This window comes from Tasmannia lanceolata, unplaced genomic scaffold, assembly GCF_043159265.1.
Source record: "Tasmannia lanceolata isolate RefF3 unplaced genomic scaffold, GAP_Taslan_0.1 ptg000007l, whole genome shotgun sequence".
In the NCBI taxonomy this organism is placed as follows: Eukaryota; Viridiplantae; Streptophyta; class Magnoliopsida; order Canellales; family Winteraceae; genus Tasmannia; species Tasmannia lanceolata.
Genome location: NW_027518684.1, coordinates 1,012,949 through 1,033,688, shown reverse-complemented (window position 1 = coordinate 1,033,688; position 20,740 = coordinate 1,012,949). Strand labels below are relative to the sequence as shown.

The 20,740-nt window shown below is 38.3% G+C and overlaps 1 protein-coding gene across 1 annotated transcript; it reads left to right on the top strand.

Annotated features, from left to right (window-relative positions):
- The first annotated feature begins 14,857 nt into the window (after positions 1-14,857).
- On the top strand, positions 14,858-16,934 carry LOC143880755 (peroxidase 5-like). Its single transcript, XM_077383729.1, has 2 exons — positions 14,858-15,159; positions 16,037-16,934. The coding sequence occupies exons 1-2, from the start codon at positions 14,929-14,931 to the stop codon at positions 16,820-16,822; spliced, it is 1,017 nt and encodes a 338-aa protein (XP_077239844.1). The 5' UTR covers positions 14,858-14,928; the 3' UTR covers positions 16,823-16,934.
- Positions 16,935-20,740: the final 3,806 nt, after the last annotated feature.

The window sequence follows — 20,740 nt, the reverse complement described above, 5'->3', positions numbered from 1 at the left end:
TAAAAAATGAAATCTCTGAACTCTTTTTCTTTCATGTGGTGATTTTCCTTAAGAAAATTAGTTTGTTGTTGGTATCTTGACTGTGTACTTGCATGGGTATTAAATAAGGGAAGTGATATATTTGCCCCCTTTTTCTTCCTTGGGCCAGCCCTCTTTGGTGTTTTTATGACTACACTTTTACCCTACAAGCGGGTGGCCCAAGTTCGAAAACAGGTAAATATATCATTTCCCTTAAATAAAATCGGATTTTGAGAACCGATTGCAAGCCCAAATGGATGATTTGACTCTAATTTAAGTTTGATTTTGAGTACAATGATCAGTTCTGGCCCTGTTCGTTTCAGATTGTGACAACCAATTGCGGGCCCCAAATTGATTATTGGACTCAAATTAAACATAATTTTAAGTCCAATAATTGGTTTGAGGCCCACAATCGGTTGTCACAATCTAAAACGATTAGGCCTAAGATGCATATCAGACCACGTTATCATTATATTGAACCTAAGGGATTTGCTACGGTCCATCGCAAAAGGCATTTCGCGGCTGGCATGTCAGACCAGTCACCTCGCGAATGAAGACAACAGCTTTTGTCTCCATTCACGAGGTGGAGACAAAAGCTATATTGCCGTGGATGCTAGCAATTCCCTGACCCTAAAGGCTATAGTGTATCTAGTATCTATGACTGCAAAAGGGGTTGATGTACTTCATGTGGGAAGGATGACTTAGATGCATGGTTTTAAATTTCGATTGAAATCCAAAATTTCGGTCTAAAATTTCAGGTTTCGGTGGAGACCGAAACCGAAATGGTACATACCCAAAACATGGCTTTATTTCGTAAATAACAAAATTTCGTGCGAAATTTTAGGGATTTCGACCAAATTTGTGGTTATTTTAATTATTTTATAGTTCGACCGAAATTTCAAGAATTTCGATAACGAATAAAATATTATTTTTATTATTTCGTAGGATTTTGAGCGAAATTTTGAAATTTCGGTTTCCCAGGGGTACGAAACGTATATCGAAATCGAAATTAAAAACCATGCTTAGATGAAGTTTGTAGTTATTGCCTTATTAATGGCGATAATTCTTGAGGATGCTTACCTACCGGAGACAAATTTCCAGCTATTGTAAATGTTCTAGTTTGGAAGTTCTCCTATGCAATTCCATATGTATAGCTTGGCGTTCAATTATACTTTGATGACGTTTTTAGTTTTTGCCTTTCAAACTTAGTTTCAAATGCTCACTTATTTCATAACATTACTGGGTGACTTTTTCTCTATCAGGCCAGCAGGACAGCTTCAAGTTTTGGGTGCTCATCATCAATCTGGGGGGTATAAACTCTTGTTCTAGTTTTGCTCATGTACTATGCTAAACCCATCATGTTGTGAACTCAGACTTTTCACTTTTCTAGGAACGCTTGGTATCCACGATTCTCTATCTGGTTTCTCTGCAAGACCTTACAAATTGCCCGTTTTCCTTGTGGTTGATGAAATTAATCAAGGTCAGTTACCATTGTAGAATATGAGCAAGAACACATGAACTGAAAAAGAATAGAAGAGGCACACAAGAATTAAACGTATATGTTTCGCATTTTTTTTTTCATTCTGTAGACACCCCATTTTGATCGTACCCCAAGTAGCCTCGTTTTTAATAAAAGTCCTATCAAACTAGTGTTCCGAAGTCCCAAATTGTGCCCTAGGTTATCTTAGGGTCCCACCGAAGTCCCTGCAAAATTTCGTCGAAATCCGAGCTGATTTGCCCAGCGAGCGAACTCCGGAAAGTGTTGTGGTGCAAGTTCAGAAGGGTGGTGATTTAGCCAGAAAATGGGTTGTGCTGGAATCTGGAAAACCAGTTCAAATTCGCCATTGTGGGCTGTCCAGGAGGATATATGGGTACACAGATTAGTGTACAACACAATTGAGGGGTGCATTATCCGAGGCTAGGGTAATTTTGTAAATAGTGAAGATGCTTTTCTTCCCCTTCAAGTCACCATTAGGCCCTAATCTAGATTACTAAGGGGTTAGGGGCTAGGATTAGTTAAGAAGCATCTTAGGAAGCTTCTTTGGAAACCTCTATATGGGTACACCCTCCTGCCGGCCATAGCCCACCGAAACCTCTATCCCCAACCACCTCCATCTCTACCCCATCCGAGCTCCATCATCATCCACCTTACTCTCTATCTCCTTCAAACCCTTTTCTCATTTACCCAAAACCCATATCCACCATTTTTTGGACCAACCATCCCTTTGTCACCGACCAGCCACCGCATCCCATCTCCATTTCCACCATTACCTCTATCTCAGCTACACCACCCCCATTATCCCCTTCTTTAAGCTCCTAACCCAGCTTTTATAAAACCCCTTTCATACAACCCATATTCATTATCACCTCCACCTCCGACAAGCCTCTTCGGAATCCGGCAGATTCCCCGCCACCGGTGGCTTTCTTCCATCTCCATTACTACAAGCCACTCATCCTCATTCCCACTAACCTCCATTAAACCCATTTCCATCAAAACCCTATGCATCTCCTTCAACCCCAACTCCTTTTCTACCAACAAAATTCGTAGATTCCAGCCCGGAATCCGACCATTCCCATCCATCACACTATCAGCCACATCCTCCATTTCTCCTCCCTGCTAACCCATTTTTCCAACGACCTTTGTACTCTCCGGTAATCCCAAATCCCCTGCAACTTCCGGTCATTTCATCTTCTCCGACCAAATTTTGCCGGATTCCGGTTGTTTCTGCTGCTTCATCAAAGATTCAGTTTCATCTCATCAGATCTGAGGCGTTAGAATAGGTTCTAGAGTCATTTAAAAAGAGTAAAGGAAAAAGGTCGAGATCCAAAAGGATTCGAGCAGGAGGAAAGCTCAAAAAAGATTTTCTCCGGTGAAAATTTCACCGGAATCCGATCTTCTCTTCGATCTATTATTGAGTTTTCTTAACAAGAAGGTATGTTTTTTTTTTTAAAAAAAACCTTGCTGCTTCAATTACTTGCATTCTTTCTCGTTTTAATGGTGGTTAGTTAGAATAGATCATATATTATAGATTTGTCTTGGACTTTTGTTTTCATTTTTATCAAAAATTTATTAGTTTCATTTGTCGTGTGAGTTAATCAATTTATTCTCTGGACTATTGGTTTGTTGCAATCTGTGACTCTGGATACTAGTAGGGATCCTAGCTGCTTTGATAAATTTGGAAAAAGAAATTATGATGTGCTAAAACCGATGATTTGAGGAAGACAAGTTTGTAGAGATGCTAATCTGTTTTAATTATGTAGTTCTCTTTGTTTTGATAAAATGATTCTTGATCCCTTTTGTGTTATGATGGCTACTTATTATTTCAAATCACTAAAGAATTCATGCGAGATCTACTATTATGCTTAGAGTATCATTGTTTGACCCCGCCGTCAGTAAAGAATTGGGTAAGTGTGCATTCTGTGTAGCGTTTGTCGTCTTGGGACAACAAAGTTTGTAGCATGAAGAAGAGGAGGGAGAAGAAGAGAAGATGTGATGGTAGAAGTTGTTGATTGAATTGGAACCACCCCCATGAATGGTTATCCCAATTCTGCTCCATCCATGCGATGCTAGAGGAGATGGTATTGCAGAGAGATACAACGAGAGAGAAGGAGTGAGGAATGGGTATTAGTCAGAGATCCAAGTAACTAGTTAAGAAATTTGAAAACAGAGAGGCAGCTTTGAATTTGTCAAACTGAATTTTGGACTCAAATTTACGATTGATTTTGAGTCTACTAATCAATTTTGAAGTTGCTATCAGTGCTCATAGTCTATAACAAACAGGGCCTTAGTGAGAAGTGTTCGGGTGAAAATTGGCAGCCAATCAAGCCCAGACAGGTGGCAGAGAAGCCAAGGAAAGAAGGTCATTTCGCAACCATTAAACACCCTAAAATACCCCTCCTTCAAATTTTCGTCCCTTTTGTGTTTGAAGGGCATTTTTGCCCATTAAGATAAGTTAATGGTTAGGCTTTTATGAAAGCCTATAAATAATCTTTTCCGTAGCTTTTGGGGAGCTTAACAGAAACCTTTATGTTTTGTACATGATATGGTTTAAGTACATGATTTAGCTTTTGTTTTGTATGGTTTAAGTACATTATTCAACCCCTGTTTTGCTCACTTTTGTCCATTTGGTTTCTTGTCAATAATTGTAGTATGGTTTTGAGAGCCTTTAGGATCTCTTTTGGGATGGTTTAGGTTGGGTTCTGTTAATCTGCCATGGTTTAAGCAAAAAAAAAATAAAAAAATATAGCTTTGATTGTCAAGAAATCAATTCAAATGATGTTCATAACCTGGAAACCCTTGTGCTGTTGTCTTGGTACATGATCAAAAAAGAAATTTTAGTAGTTTGCATCCTAACGATAGATATGCATTCGTTCTCACTGACATGTGGAAAGAAAATATCAAGACATGATCATGATTAATACTGGTTTCATTAGTTGCTTCCTATACATCATTTAATTCATCCATGGAATTTTATAAGTGATAACTTTGTTGTTTGATGTACGTGGTTTGTTGTGGTTGTTAGGCATATGATTAAAGCTAGATGAGCATTGTAGCATGATTAGAAAATTGCATGTATTCAGTCATGTGCAGAGGATTGCATGACATTGAAAGAATTGTGAAATCCTGCTTGATTGGTATTTTGAGTGAAGATGTATGCATTGGTTGTTTCATATTCTCGGCATGAGATTATAATGAGGAAATTGGTCTTTACTAGAGGCATGAGTTGTATTGCCTCTTCATGTTTTTTTTTGCTTCATAAGGGATGATGTCAGTATAACCGAGGTAGGAAAACCAATAGAGTTTCAACCACTTCAAGGTTAATTTGGCCATGTAAAGGAGGTGGTTTCATTGACCACTAAGTGAACAGATTGATGTTCTTTAGGGTTGGTTCCCAATCTCGTGAGAGAAGGATAAAATATAATTCTCCATGTAGGATAATGATGATTCTGTTTGATTCAAAGGAACCTCATTATTTATCTATCTGATTAGGAATGAGACTAGCATGACCATGTCTTTATGATGAACCTTTCTCTTATTTCATTTTAAGATTTATGTTGGGACTTAAGGTTTCATTTCTTTCTGGGATGGCTCTTCACGCATTCCTCGGGATCCTTTTCGAGTTTTAGGATTCTATCGATTTTGGGAGCATTCCGCCACCCTCCTCGGGTTAAGGCTATGATGGTGCTAGCTGGAGCCTCCTCTTTTGAAGACAAGCTATGTCTCGGTAGAAAAGCCTATCCTTAGGGGACTTGCTCAGTCCAAGTAGTATTCCCCTCCCTTATTTAGTAGACTTACTCAGTCTTTTAGACACCATTAGATAGTAGTTCTTCCCTTCTCATTGCAAGGGCAATGAAGGAGTTACCTAGAACCCTTCATTTAGGAGACACACCCAGTCTCATTAAGGCAGTTCTCATCTGGAGATAAGCCTTGTAGTTTAGAGCCTATCCCTTAAGGAGTATATTTTGGTTTTTGTAGAGAGCCAGCTCATAGGAGGAGTGCCTTGCCTGTACCTTTGTTTATTATTGCAAGGGCAATGATAGGAATATTCGAAGCCCCATAGGAGACATGCTTTGTCTCGTTAGTGTTAGATGTTTTTCCCGTAAGAGACATACTTTTTCTCGTTCCCTTATTTTGGTATGATCATTAGAGAGTCTTTGACTCACTCATCCTTTAGGTAGTTTTATTAGAGAGTTTTCGATTCATTCATCTTTTAGTGGTATTATTAGAGAGTCTTTAGTTCATTTGTCCTTTCTTGGTCTTATTAGAGAGTCTTTGACTCATTTGTTTTTCTGGTGGTATTATTAGAGTTTTTGACTCATTTGTCTTTTTGGTAGTATCAATAGATAGTCTTTGGCTTATTTGTTCATCTCGTTGGTATTATTAGTTAGGAGTTTCTCCTTTAAGAGTTGTTACCTCTTCTTTATTAGAGACTGGCATAGTCTTACTAGAGCTTTACTTGCTTAGAACCTTAGATTGTTTCCGGTGTCTTTGACACTAGCTTATCCGGTTTAGGGGTTTCCCCTGTTAGCCCTAGGGTGTTGCTTTGCGTATTCCCTTAGGTCTTTGACCAAAAGGGTGAAAATATTTAAAAATCCAAAAAACATCTACAGCATTTTAAAAAATATTAAAAACACTGGAAAAGCTTTAAAATCTCCAAAAACATCAGAAATTTAAAACATCAAAAGTGTTTGAAAACATTAAAAATCTTAAGTCATTTTGAAATGCTTTAAAGCTTTAGGAGCATATTAGGAGAGTTTGTTTTCGAACTACGTTGGCTTGATCATCTTTCACGAGGTACGTAGTGCAGCTTGGGATCATTATCCCAAGGTCCAGCCAAACTTTTGTAAATAGATTGCATAAAAATCTTTAAAACCTTATTTTCAAAAAAATCTTCCTCTAGAGTTAGGACTTTGTCCTAGGTAAAGAGTTTTTTAGAGTTAGGGGTTTGTCCTTGATGTATTGTTTGTTTGTTGTGTGCTTGTTTTAGAGTTAGGGGTTTGTCCTAGAGTTATAGGAATGCCTCCGTCCGGTTAGTTGGTGATCCACATCGCCGACTGATGACTAGAATATGATGCGTTAGTGATCTCATTATTTTTCTTAGGACACACAGCCTACTTACACATAGGTTGTAGGAACCACCAGCATTAACTTAGAGCTAACCTGCATTTAGTTAGGGCATATAGGGTGTCTTAAAATTCACAATCCATTGAAATTTAAATAATCGCAAGAAGCTTTAATAACTAGTCTGGTCTTTTAGATCGAGTTTAGGATAGAGGTCTGGATGTCTTAGGCATCATAGTTTAGAATAGGTGCGAAGAACTACGTTGCCTTGATTCTTGTGGAGGCGGGGATACGTAGGCTTCTTTGGATGAGCATCAGACCATTCAAGGACTCGGGCTAAATCGTTTAGAGTCTTAGGATTTGTTGTGTTGCATCATGTGTGGTATTAAGTCATATTGTATGTTTTGTTGTGTTTTCTTATTTTCCTGTACATACCTTATACATTTAGCTGTAGTATGCATGTGCTTGTCCACCAGAACTTAGACACCAGTTAGGTATATCACTCATAACCTAGCTGTGATTAGGCGGCACTTCTTCAATTTATTTGATACATGTTTATTATTTTATCCCCGGGTTATGCATGTTTAGGTAGACGTCCACTCGGGGATATTTGTTCCCATTTCACATGATTTTTGCCCAAAACTCTTCGAGGTTAATAATAAATGGTATAAGAGACCAAGTGCTTACACTCGGACGAATTGGGGGTGCTCTTCAGACCTTCTCCATTCGTAATCAGGCACGAGCCCATATATATTTCTGGTTATCCATTGCACAGATGATTTATTTTTGGGGTTCCATGGCCTATCCATGGGCGACTCTGAGTTTATTTTAGGTACGTCTTGGTTTCGAGCCCTGGCTCCGGATCAAGACGTGTCTCTTTCTTTTTATATCGCCACTCGTGCTATGCTATGTGGGTGGCACCGTTTCGAGAGTTCCTTGATAGAATTCTCTTTCATTGTGGAGATCGGGGTCCACACATTCACTACACACACTCTCTGTTTACACATGACCCGTCCAACCTTTAAATAGACTACATCCCGCCAAACGAAATTCACACGATTTTCTTTTTGCAAAACTAGCCTCATACGACTCATATTCAGCTAACGTCTAACTTTCTAATATGGAGACTCGTTTACAGACTCCTACTAACACCCAACTTTTGTGATAAGAATTAACAACTACTAGAAACTCATGACCGACTCAAACTTTAACAAGAAAAAGAAACCGACTTGGGTAGCCTTGTGTGGGCCCCGCATGGTTGAATTTGAATTCCAACACGCCCCCTTAATTCAAATTATGTGAATGATTGTACTTCTATCATGTGACGAAATTTCTTGAACTTTTCTTCTAGCAAAGCTTTGGTAAAAAAATCCGTCACTTGATCTTCAGTGTTGCAATGCTTCAAATCAACTTCTCCTTTGGCTGTGACTTCTCGAATGAAATGGTGACGAATCTCAATGTGCTTCGTCCTCCCTTGATGAACCGGATTTTTCGTTAATGCAATTGTGGATTTGTTGTGACAAAACATCCACGTAGGTCCGCTTTGTTCCTCCTTCAAATCACGGAAAATTCTTCGCAACCAAATTGCTTGACAAGCTGTAGCCGTAGCAGCAATATACTCGGCTTCCGTGCTTGAGAGTGCCGTAGTAAGTTGCTTCTTGGATGCCCAAGCTATGACACCCGATCCAAGGCTAAAATAATAGCCCGTTGTGCTTTTTCGATCATCAATGAAACCTGCCCAATTACGATAAGAAAAATAAATTAATTTGTATTTAGTGGCTTTTGAGTACACAAGACCAAAATTGATTTTGCCTTAGATATATCTCATAATTTTCTTTGCTGTCCCAAAATGGTGCTTGCTTGGACTGTGCATAAACCTGGAAATAATGCTAACTGCAAACATAACATCTGGCCTTGTATTAGTTAGATAAATCAAACCGCCAACAATGCTTCTAAAATTCTGCTCATCTGCTTTTTCAACCCCATCTTGTAAAGCAAGTTCGTCCTTAGTATTCATAGGTGTTTTTGCAGGTGCACAATTTGCCATTCCAAAATTTTTCAATAAATCCAACGCATACTTTTCTGACATATGAAAAATCCCATTGAATCCTTGAATAACTTCAATTTGAAGAAAATAATGCAATAGACCCAAATCTGACATTTCAAAATTTTTCAACATGCTCTCTTTAAATTCCTTAACCATATCAAGAGAAATCCCAGTGTATATCATATCATCCACATATAAGCAAACAACTAGGGTATCACTACCATGAATTTTAATATAAAGAGTTGGTTCACTAGCACTCTTTTGGAATGAGTTTTTAAGAAAATACCTGTCAATTTTACTATACCATGCTCTTGCTGCTTGTTTAAGCCCATAGAGTGCCTTCTTCAATTTGTAACCTTTATGCTCCATGCCTTTGATTTCAAAGCCTTAAGGTTGTTCCACTTGCACTTCTTCCTCAAGTTCTCCATTTAGAAAAGCTGATTTTATATCAAGCTGTAAAACTTGCCAATTCTTTTGAGTTGCTAAAGCCAAAACAGTTCTAATAATATCCATTCTAGCAACAGGTGTAAATGTTTCAAAGTAATCAATACCTGGCTTTTGGGCATAACTTTTTGCAACTAACTGAGCTTTGTGTTTTTTGAGAGAACCATCGGAATTGAACTTTGACTTGTAGATCCACTTAAGTCTAATTGCTTCTTTATTTGGAGGCAAATCCACCAATGTCCAAGTTTTGTTCTTTGTAATTGCATCAATATCTTCTTTCATTGCATCACAAGCACACCACAAGCGCTACAATTATAATAGTTGATTACAAATGTAATATGGCTGGTGCAACGCAATATTGCTTAGATACTCCTTTTTGTTAGTTTCGGTTGGGTGTGTTCTTGTCTTCTTCACATCTACTTGATTACAAATGTAACTCCTATAGTTTATGTGAAGTGAATTTCAAAATGACAATTGACAGTGAAAGCTGGGCTCTTGTTCAGCTAGAGAGGCCTAGAGCTACAATTTATTAATTTTTATCCTTTTTTTTTTTGAAATGACAATAATTATATATAGCAAATTTAGGAGGCCGAGATGGACCACCCATATCTACAATATGAAGCAAGATAACCCCTTCTCAGGGAGGAAGGTGGTCGAACCAGATAATAGAACCACCGGAGACACCACGCTTAGCTAGCGCATTCGCCTTATCATTTGCCGATCTTCTAACATGTTGAAAGCCGATAGCGGACCCCGCAGTTAAGTCCTCAATCTCATAAAAAATGGAAAGAAATCTCCACGGAGGAGCCACCCCACCTTTCAGCTAACAAATCACATATAACGAATCTCCCTCAACAATTGTCTGATCCATCAACCTTCTATCAATATTCAAAATGCCAAAATGTGCCGCCCTCACTTCCGCATCTAAGGAATCAGACACACTAATAGAGCCGTAGTATGCCCACACAACATCCCCCTTATCATTGTGACAAACCCCTCCCACTCCTGCCACCGGATTGCCGGAACTCGCACCATCGAAATTAACCTTATACATGTTTTGAGTAGGGGGCTTCCACCTTTGCAAAATAAGATCTCTGCGCTCAACACTAAAGCACACCTCCCGCCAACCTTCCCAAAGATCAAAAGCCGATACAAACCGGAAGGATGGGAGGCATCTCACCCAAGATATAACCAAGGTGATGATCTTCAAGTAAATCCAATAGGATTCATGGCTTTCCCCTCAAAGACTCTAGAGTTCCTCTCTTCCATATAGACCACCACGTAGCTAGTAAACAAAAATTCCACAAGGTTTTTCCTTTTTCCTTCCAAGGAACCCCTCCCCATTGGTGCAATAGCGACGGAATAGATTTTGAAAAAACCCAACAAATCCCAAATCTCATGAAGATGAATTGCCATATGATCCTAGTGAACGAACAATGCATAAACAAATGATCCACAGATTCCCCATCATGCAGACACAGTGGGCAATGACCAATAAGCCACATACCACGGTTTCTCAGAAAATTAATAGGTTATATTCTATCACGACAAACCGCCCAACCAAAGATACAAACTCTAGGTGGGCAGTGAAATTTCCATACCTTTGTCGAACATGAAGGGTTAGAAATGGGCATAATACTTTTATAGAAAGATTTAATTGAGAAAGTCCCAGAAGGTTCCTAAATCTAAAGCCTTTTATCCTTCCCATTCCTTTTAATGTAACAACCCTCAAGAAGGGCTCGCAGGCTAGAGACCAATTCCACCTTCCACTTAAAAAATGATCTTCTAAACCCAGGGTCCACACAAGAACACCCTCATTCCACTCAAAGCAATCGCTAACAAAGGCCTCCCTATTTGAAGCCATATTGAATAATCTCGAAAATCGACACTAAAAGGATACATCCCCACACCACACATCCTGCCAGAATGATATTCTATCACCCCTATACACTCTAAATCTAACCTTTAACTTGAAAAGAAAAGACATTTTAGAATGTCTCTCCAAATCGACAACCCTTTTTTTGCAAACAAGTCCAAGGATTCCCATCTCCCCATATCACATCCATACTTACTTCTAATGGCCGTGACCCACCAACGATCATGCTCATCCCCAAATCTCCATAACCATTACCCAAGAGCGCATGATTAAAATCTCTAATTCTCCTGATACCCAAACCACCCAACTTGATGGGGACACAAACCTCCTCCCATTTGACCAAAGCAATTCCTCTCTTATCCTCATTCCCACCCTACAAGAATCTCCTTTGGATCTGTTCAATCCTAAGGGAGACACTAACATGGCATTTAAATCACATGAAGTATATAGGTATATTGGACAATACCACCTTAACCAGCACAAGCCTACCACCACAAGAAACAAGATTCCTTTTCCATGTACCTAATCTTATCTCGATCCTCTCAACTATAGGAACCCACAGATCTTTATTCGGCCTACCAACCCCTAACGGAAGGCCCAAATATGAGGAAGGCAACGCTTCCAGCTAACATCCCAGAATCACAGCAATTTCCTGAGCCCTCTCCTCAAGAATATTCAAAGCAAAAATTTTAGACTTGTAAAAATTAGATTTTTGGCTCGAAATGAGCTCATAGCATCTCAAAATGGCTTTTAAGTTTCTCACTTGCCCAATCTCCGGCTCACAAAATAATAATGTATCATCAGCAAATTGCAAGTGCGAGACCTCCACCTCCTCCAAGCCGATCCTGAATCCTCTAAAAAGATCAAGGCCGCTTCCCATCACCAGTAACCTACAAAGGATTTCCGCCACAATGACAAACAAGAAAGGGGATAAAGGATCCCCTTGTCTAAGCCCTCTAGACGACTTAAAGAAACCCTTTGGAGATCCATTAATGAGAATAGAAAACCAAGCAGATGACACACAACTCTTCATCCACGAACGCCATAGACATCTGAATCCCATATGCTCAAGAGAGTAATCCAGACATCCCCAATCCACTCTATCATAAGCTTTCTCCATGTCCAACTTACACAAGATGCCTTGCTTACGAAGTTTGCGATATGAGTCAATAGCCTCATTTGCAATCAAGGAACAATCTAAAATTTGTCTTTTTTCTACGAAAGCACATTGATAATCCGATATGATTGATGGAAGTATCATTTTTAAGCGATCCGCTAAAACTTTAGCCAAAACCTTATAAAGGCATCCCACAAGACTGATAGGCCTAAACTTCGATATCCTAATATCACTTTCCACCTTAGGAATTAGAGCAATGAAAGTAGCCCCCGAACATCTATCCAACTCCATACCTTGATGGAACGCATGAAAAAACACCACTAGGTCACCCTTGACATATTCCCAACAAGATTGGAAAAATGCCAAACAAAAGCCATCCGGCCCGGGAGCCTTATCTCTACCCAAAGAGAAAACAGCCCTCTCAATCTCGTTGACCTCAAACGGATCCTCCAATTTCCTACTCTGATCACATTCTAAATGGTTAAAATCCCTTCAGTGTAATCTAATTTTTTCCTTTTAGAACCATTAGATTGCCATTGGACGAATGGCTAGGATGTGATTCATACCCAAAAGGATCCAATTATGATCCAATGGAGATTTTAAACCTTTCAAACCCCTCTTTTAATGGACGTGTTTCAAGTGTTTTAATAAAAGATATTGAAGAACATGACTACAACAGGAATCATGGTTGTCTAAAATTTGGTTTCAGTTAATATAAGTATAAGAAGTAAAATGCCAAAAAGGATAGAAAGTGTTATATTAGCAGCCCACCACCCACGCCTTCTTCCCTGGGCCAGCCCCCTTTGCTGTATTTATCACTGCCCTTTTACACCACAAAGGGGTGGCCCAAGGAAAAATTGGGGCAAATATTTCAATTCCCCAAAAAAATCCTAACAAAAACATGGTCAAAAGCCATTTACAATACATTGATCCATGCCAAGAGAAGTTAAATCGTTCTTTGTGAAGTCCTTTATCTTATGCATGGGACATCTGTTAGGGACAAGGGTTGCAATTGGAGTCAATTTTTAGGAATTCGGGTTGAGCTTTTACCTTAAAATCTTGTTCTTCAAAAATAAAACATATAAAAAAATGAGGAATGATACACGCAATGGCCCACTTTCTACAAGGGCTAAAGAAGGGCCCTTGAATAGATCCACATCATTAAGTGCAGCCGAATTCAGTTTGTCAACCGATTTTAAAAATGACGTTGATCTATTCAAGGGCCCTTCTCCGGCCCTTGCATCTATCATTCCTCTATAAAAATATAATTTAAAAAAAATCAGGCCAACAAATAATATCATGAATTTATCACGATATATCAGTAATATTTTTGCAGGCGCACATGCAATATCATGCGAACTCGGGTTGCATTTGGAGTCAATTTTTAGGAATTCGGGTTGAGCTTTTACCTTAAAATCTGGGCGGGTTCAAGTCGATTCCAATTTATTTTTCTCATAACCCAAGTTGCACCCCTAGACGTGCCCTAGCTATCCAGTCCAAACCCTCCTTGTTGGCCCTGGGCTTATACATGCACGTAAGCTCTTTTGTCTTCTTCTCCTCTTAGATAATGTTTTACTCAGTAAACCACATGTTTTAAGGTACACTATTCATTATCTCTGATTTGACTTATTCCTTTGTACATGCAAGTCTCTTCCTCTTACTAACATAAGATTTCGTAAAAATTAACATAGATGACAAGGACAAGGGAAGAATTGGCGCAATCCTACCGTTCAAATACTATTATATAAATCTAGAGACAGTAGTTTATTGCATAACCGAAAATTTCACAACTCATGCCATACTGATAAACAAATATTTGAAATGGTTTCCCTCTGAAAGGTCAGCACGATCTAGTCTGATTATCAAATTTCAAATTGTGACTTAATCTTTTAATTATTCTATAGGTGTGCAAGCCGTGATCAAACACTCAATCTTGTAACGCGCAATATCAATATCAAATTGAGCTAAACTGATTAAAAATTAAGGGAGTAATTTGGGTCCAGTCGACTAAAATATGAGTTGGAATCAACCCGAACCTAGCCCCATTTTATAGTTAAAGCTCAACCAAAATTTCCCAAAAATCGACCAGAGTTGCACAGCTATTAAAAATGGTAAATTAGGTTTGCAATTTGGGTCGGGTCAGGTTGAGTTGGTTGAGTTTTCGCTAAAAAAAGAAATGTAATCAACCCGAAGCTAGCCTTATTTTTATGGTAAAAGCTCAAAAATTCCCCCAAATTGACCGGACCGAGTTGCACCCCTATTAAAAATTGTTTTGGGAGAGATTAGCTATAAAATGGTTTTAGGCTGTACTTAGCTTATAACAAAAACTAATAAAAAATACTTAGCTGTAATATAGACTTGGTTGGTTTCTCAGTGTGGTGGCCCAAAAGACTAGTTCATGATTTCCGGGTTGGTGTGGCAACCATTTCAAATCTTTGTTCATTCTTGCACGACAGACATTATTCAACAATGCTATAAACAAAGGAACGAGTCTATTTACTGTGAATTGTCCACTTCATGAATGTTATAGTTTAAAAAATCTATGTCATTTGTAAGGAAAATTCATGAACAAAGGAACGAGTCTATTTACTGCTTCTTCATACGGTTTGGTTTACAGAGTAAAACATCACCTTCATTTCTTGGGGGCTTATAAATAGTTAAATACTCTTATAACAGATCATGAGCTACACAACTCTATCTCATACTAAAGCTATCTTCTTCATTGCTAACCCCGCCTCTCTCTCTCTCTCTCTCTCTCTCTCTCTCTCTCTCTCTCTCTCTCTCTCTCTCTCATACTCATACTAAAGCTATCTTCTTCCATATTAGTCCCTCTCTATTTATCTCTCCTTCCTGCCTCTAAGAAGATGAGGAATTGGAGGGCTCAAATGCCTGAGTTGGGCTATTTTCTTGTCTTTTATCTTGTCCTTTTTGCCATGGCGCCCGTCTCGTTAGCCTCTCTAAAAGTGGGTTTCTACCAATCGACATGCCCTGCGGCTGAGGCAATTGTGAGACAAATTGTGAACAAAGCCATATCGAGAAATCTGGGATTCGCGGCAGCTCTCATTAGGATGCATTTCCATGACTGCTTTGTTAGGGTGAGGAGCATTTCTTCTCTAGCTTTGCTTCATTAATTTGATCTTGTAGAGGCCTGCTTTGGAAAAAAAAGGGGGGGAAATAGAAATTACGAAGACTAAGGACCTATTTGGATATATATGCATATAATCTTACATCCAGATAATTGGTTATAATAGTTTTATTTGCAATCAATGGATATAATAATTTTAGGAATGAAAAATACTGAGGTTGGCACTACCTCGTTCAGATAATTGCACTAACTCATATTGTCTTTTATTATCTAAACAGCTGTTATTACAGTTCCCAATAAACTCTCATGAGCCAATCAAAAAAGAAAAGACAAGCCTAGCTTGTGTAATAATTAAAACATGCTAGTTCAACGGTCACTAGCCTAAATTAATTGATTTCAAAGAAGTCTTTCTTGAATGTCCTATTTGCATATAAGATAAAATTTCACAGGAATTTTCTGGAAAAGTTTGGAAAGGAAAAATATTTCTAGCATTTCCTATTTTTTTAAACAATAAAAACGAATAACTTTGAACCAATCCTAATTTACTTTTATTTAGAGGGACCTTCAATTTCTGATGATATCCCTCTAAATTAACCAAAATCATATTATTTCCCTCTAAATTATGAAAAAATAAATGGAGAAAAACTTTCCATCAGAGATGTTTTCTTTTAATCCAGACATGGACTCGGTTAAAATTAAGCACCAAGTTCACTTAAATCAATCTCTTCTCCATTGAAAATTCCTATGTAACATAGTTCAAAGACTTTTCGTGGTAAAACTGATGCAGGCAAAAACTACCAAGAACATGCTGTTTGTCATTGACTAAGAGATGTTGTGTGTTATTCTATATAATTTTACTAACAATGCCTATATTGTATGTGTTGTAGGGTTGCGACGGTTCCGTGCTACTTGATTCCACACCGGGAAACCCTTCTGAGAAAGAGAGTCCTCCGAACAACCCAAGTCTACGCGGGTTTGAGGTGATCGATGAGGCAAAGGCAATGATCGAACGCCATTGCCCACAGACTGTTTCTTGCTCCGACATACTCGCCTTTGCCGCTCGGGATAGTGCCTCGAAGGTCGGTGGCATTAACTATTACGTTCAAGCGGGACGCCGGGATGGAAGAATCTCCATGGAATCCGATGTTATTCCAAATCTCCCCTCTCCTATAGAAAATGCCCAACAACTCAAGGACAAATTTGCTAGAAAGGGATTGTCACTTGATGAAATGGTGACACTCTCTGGGGCACACTCAATTGGAGTTTCACACTGTTCTTCCTTCTTAAAGCGCCTTTACTCCTTTAATTCTACCCATACACAAGATCCTACAATGGATCCGACCTTTGCCAACTATTTGAAAACTAAGTGTCCCCCTACGTCAAGCAGAGATGGCCAAGATCCAACTGTGAATCTCGACATCTCGACTCCGAATCGGCTTGATAACAAGTACTACAAGAATTTGAAGAAACACGAAGGAGTTCTTACTTCAGATCAAACCCTTTTTAGTAGTCCCTCAACAAACAGGATGGTGAAAAAGAATGCAAATCATCCTACTGCTTGGGAAGGCAAATTTGCAGCGGCTATGGTGCGCATGGGTTCTATTGATGTACTCACTGGAAACCAGGGGGAGATTAGAAAGAACTGCAGGGCTGTGAACAACTATTGGGTCTGACCAAAATGGTCAGGTAACAATATAATTTTTTATTCTTTCATTGAAACTTTACAATTGTGAATTGTTGTAGAGAACCCAATTGTTGATCGGTTTGTTCTTTGTACTACTCAATCTGAATAAAAAATGAAATCTCTGAACTCTTTCTTTCATGTGGTGATTTTCCTTAAGAAAATTAGTTTGTTGTTGGTATCTTGACTGTGTACTTGCATGGGTATTAAATAAGGGAAGTGATATATTTGCCCCCTTTTTCTTCCTTGGGCCAGCCCTCTTTGGTATATTTATGACTACACTTTTACACTACAAGTGGGTGGCCCAAGTTCGAAAACAGGTAAATATATCATTTCCCTTAAATAATCTGCTCATGCCTTGTGACCCACATCTAATCTTGTCGAAGAAGAGACGTCATTGATTCACGAGGGTCTTGGTCTCAAGGTCCATTTGTTTTGGATTTTGAGAACCCATTGCAAGTCCAAATGGATTATTTGACTCTAATTTAAGTTTGATTTTGAGTACAATGATCAGTTCTGCCCTGTTCGTTTCAGATTGTGACAACCAATTGCGGGCCCCAAATTGATTATTGGACTCAAAATTAAACTTAATTTTAAGTCCAATAATTGGTTTGAGGCCCACAATCGGTTGTCACAATCTAAAATGATTAGGCCTAAGTAAACGATTAAACATAAATTTCGGTTTCCCAGGGGTACGAAACGTATGTCGAAATCGAAATTAAAAACCATGCTTAGATGAAGTTTGTAGTTATTGCCTTGTTAATGGCGATAATTCTTGAGGATGCTTACCTACCGGAGACAAATTTCCAGCTATTGTAAATGTTCTAGTTTGGAAGTACTCCTATGCAATTCCATAAGTATAGTTTGGCGTTCAATTATACTTTGATGAAGTTTTTAGTTATTGCCTTTCAAACTTAGTTTCAGATGCTCACTTATTTCATAACATTACTGGGTGACTTTTTCTCTATCATGCCAGCAGGACAGCTTCAAGTTCTGGGTGCTCATCATCAATCTGGGGGTTTTATAAACTCTTGTCCTACTTTTACTCATGTACTATGCTAAACCCATCCTGTTGTGAACTCAGACTTTTCACTTTTCTTGGAATGCTCGGTATCCACGATTCTTTATCTGATTTCTCTGCAAGACCTTACAAATTGCTCGTTCCGTGTGGTTGATGAAATTAATCAAGGTCAGTTACCGTTGTAGAATATGAGGAACAAGAACACATGAACTGAAAAAGAATAGAAGAGGCACACAAGAATTAACGTATCTGTTTCTCTTTTTTCTTTTTCTTTTTCATTCACTACACACACTCTGTTTACACATGACCCCGTCCAACCTATAAATAGACTACGTCCCGCCAAACAAAATTTACACGATTCTCTTTTTGCAATACTAGCCTCATACGACTCATATTCAGCAAACCTCTAACTTTCTAATATGGAGACTCGTTTCCACACTCCTACTAACACTCGACTTTTTTGTGATAAGAATAAGCAACTATTAGAAACTAATGACCGACTCAAACTTTAACAAGAAAAAGAAACCAACTTGGGTAGCCTTGTGTGGGCCCTGCATGGTTGAATTGGAATTCCAACACGCCCCCTTAATTCAAATTATGTGAATGATTGTACTTCTATCATGTGACGAAATTTCTTGAACTTTTCTTCTGGCAAAGCTTTGGTAAAAATATCCGCCACTTGATCTTCAATGTTGCAATGCTTCAAATCAACTTCTCATTTGGCTGTGACTTCTCAAATGAAATTGTGACGAATCTCAATGTGCTTCGTCCTCCTTTGATGAGCCGGATTCTTCGTTAATGCAATTGTGGATTTGTTGTCACAAAACATCCACGTAGGTCCGCTTTGTTCCTCCAAATCACATAAAATTCTTCGCAACCAAATTGCTTGACAAGTTGTAGTCGTAACAGTAATATGCTCGGCTTCCGTGCTTGAGAGTGCCGTAGTAAGTTGCTTCTTGGATGCCCAAGCTATGACACCCGATCCAAGGCTAAAACAATAGCCCGTTGTGCTTTTTCGATCATCAATGAAACCTGCTCAAATACTATCAGAAAAATAAATTAATTTGTAGTTAGTGGCTTTTGAGTACACAATACCAAAATTGATTGTGCCTTGGATATATCTCATAATTCTCTTTGCTGCCCCAAAATGGTGCTTGCTTGGACTGTGCATAAACCTGAAATTAATGCTAACTGCAAACATAATATCTGGCCTTGTATGAGTTAGATAAATCAAACCGCCAACAATGCTTCTGATATTCTTCTCATCTGCTTTTTTAACCTCCTCTTGTAAAGTAAGTTTGTCATTAGTATTCATAGGTGTTTTTGCAGGTGCACAATTTGTCATTCCAATTTTTTTCAATAAATCCAAAGCATACTTTTTCTGACATATGAAAATCTCATTGAATCCTTGAATAACTTCAATTCCAAGAAAATAATGCAATAGACCCAAATCTGACAGTTCAAAATTTTTCAACATGCTCTCTTTAAATTCCTTAACCATATCAAGAGAACTTCTAGTGTAGATCATATCATCCACATATAAGCAAACAACTACGATATCACTACCATGAATTTTAATATAAAGAGTTGGTTCAGTAGCACTCTTTTGGAATGAGCTTTCAAGAAAATACTTATCAATTTTACTATACCATGCTCTTGGCGCTTGTTTAAGCCCATAGAGTGTCTTCTTCAATTTGTAAACTTTATGCTCCATGCCTTTGATTTCAAAGCCTTGAGGTTGTTCCACTTGCACTTCTTCCTCAAGATCTCCATTTAAAAAAGCTGATTTTACATCAAGCTGAAAAACTTGCCAATTCTTTTGAGTTGCTAAAGCCAAAACAATTCTAATAGTATTCACTCTAGCAACAGGTGTAAATGTTTCAAAGTAATCAATACCTTGCTTTTGGGCATAAATTTTTGCAAGTAACTGAGTTTTGTGTCTTTTGAGAGAACCATCGGCATTGAACTTTGACTTGTAGATCTACTTAAGTATAATTGCTTCTTCATTTGGAGGCAAATCCACCAATATCCAAGTGTTGTTCTTTGTAATTGCATCAATATCTTCTTTCATTGCATCACACCATTCTTTCTTTTTCACTGCATCAACAAAACTAGAAGGCTCTATTGCAAAACAGGCAAACTCACATGAATCATAAATATCAGCAAGACTTCTCATTCTCATGGGAGAGGAATCACCATATGAACTTGGTGACTCATTAGGATTTGGTAAACAAACATCAAGAGAAGGAGTTTCACTTGATGCGTTTTCATTTAGAACACATAAGGGGGCTTCCACATCATTTTTCCAATTCCAAGCATCTTTTTCATTAAAAATAACATCACGACTTATGATTATTTTTTTAGAAATAGGATCATAAAGTCGAAATCCTTTTGTCTCCACACTATAGCCATTAAAAATACACTTTCTACTTTTTATCATCTAACTTTTGTCTTTTTTCAGATGGAACAAAAGCATAGGCTATAGAACCAAAAATTTTAAAATGACTCACATTGGGTTTTCTTCCACTCCAAGCCTCATATGGAGTTTTTCCTCGAACTGCTTTTGTAGGAGCGCGATTGCATAAGTATACTGATGTGGCTACTGCTCAGCCCAATAATTATAGGCAACCATTTGTCTTTTAGCATACTCCTTGCCGCCTCAACAAAGGTTCTATTTTTCCGCTCTGCGACTCTATTCTGTTGTGGGTATAGGCGTTGTCAACTATCTTTTGATTCCACTTTATTTACAGAAATCCTGAAATTCTTTGAAAATAAGTTCACCACCAGAGTCAGTACGAAGAGTAATAATAGAATAACCACTTTGATTTTCGACAAGTGTCTTCAACTGTTTGAAGGTAGAGAAAGTCTCATCTTTTTGTTTCATAAAAT

Excerpts from the sequence above, each read along its gene's own strand:
- LOC143880755 (XM_077383729.1), top strand. The coding sequence starts at position 14,929 with ATGAGGAATTGGAGGGCTCAAATGCCTGAGTTGGGCTATTTTCTTGTC. Across the intron at positions 15,160-16,036 it reads TCCATGACTGCTTTGTTAGG|GGTTGCGACGGTTCCGTGCT; the intron begins GTGAGGAGCATT and ends TATGTGTTGTAG.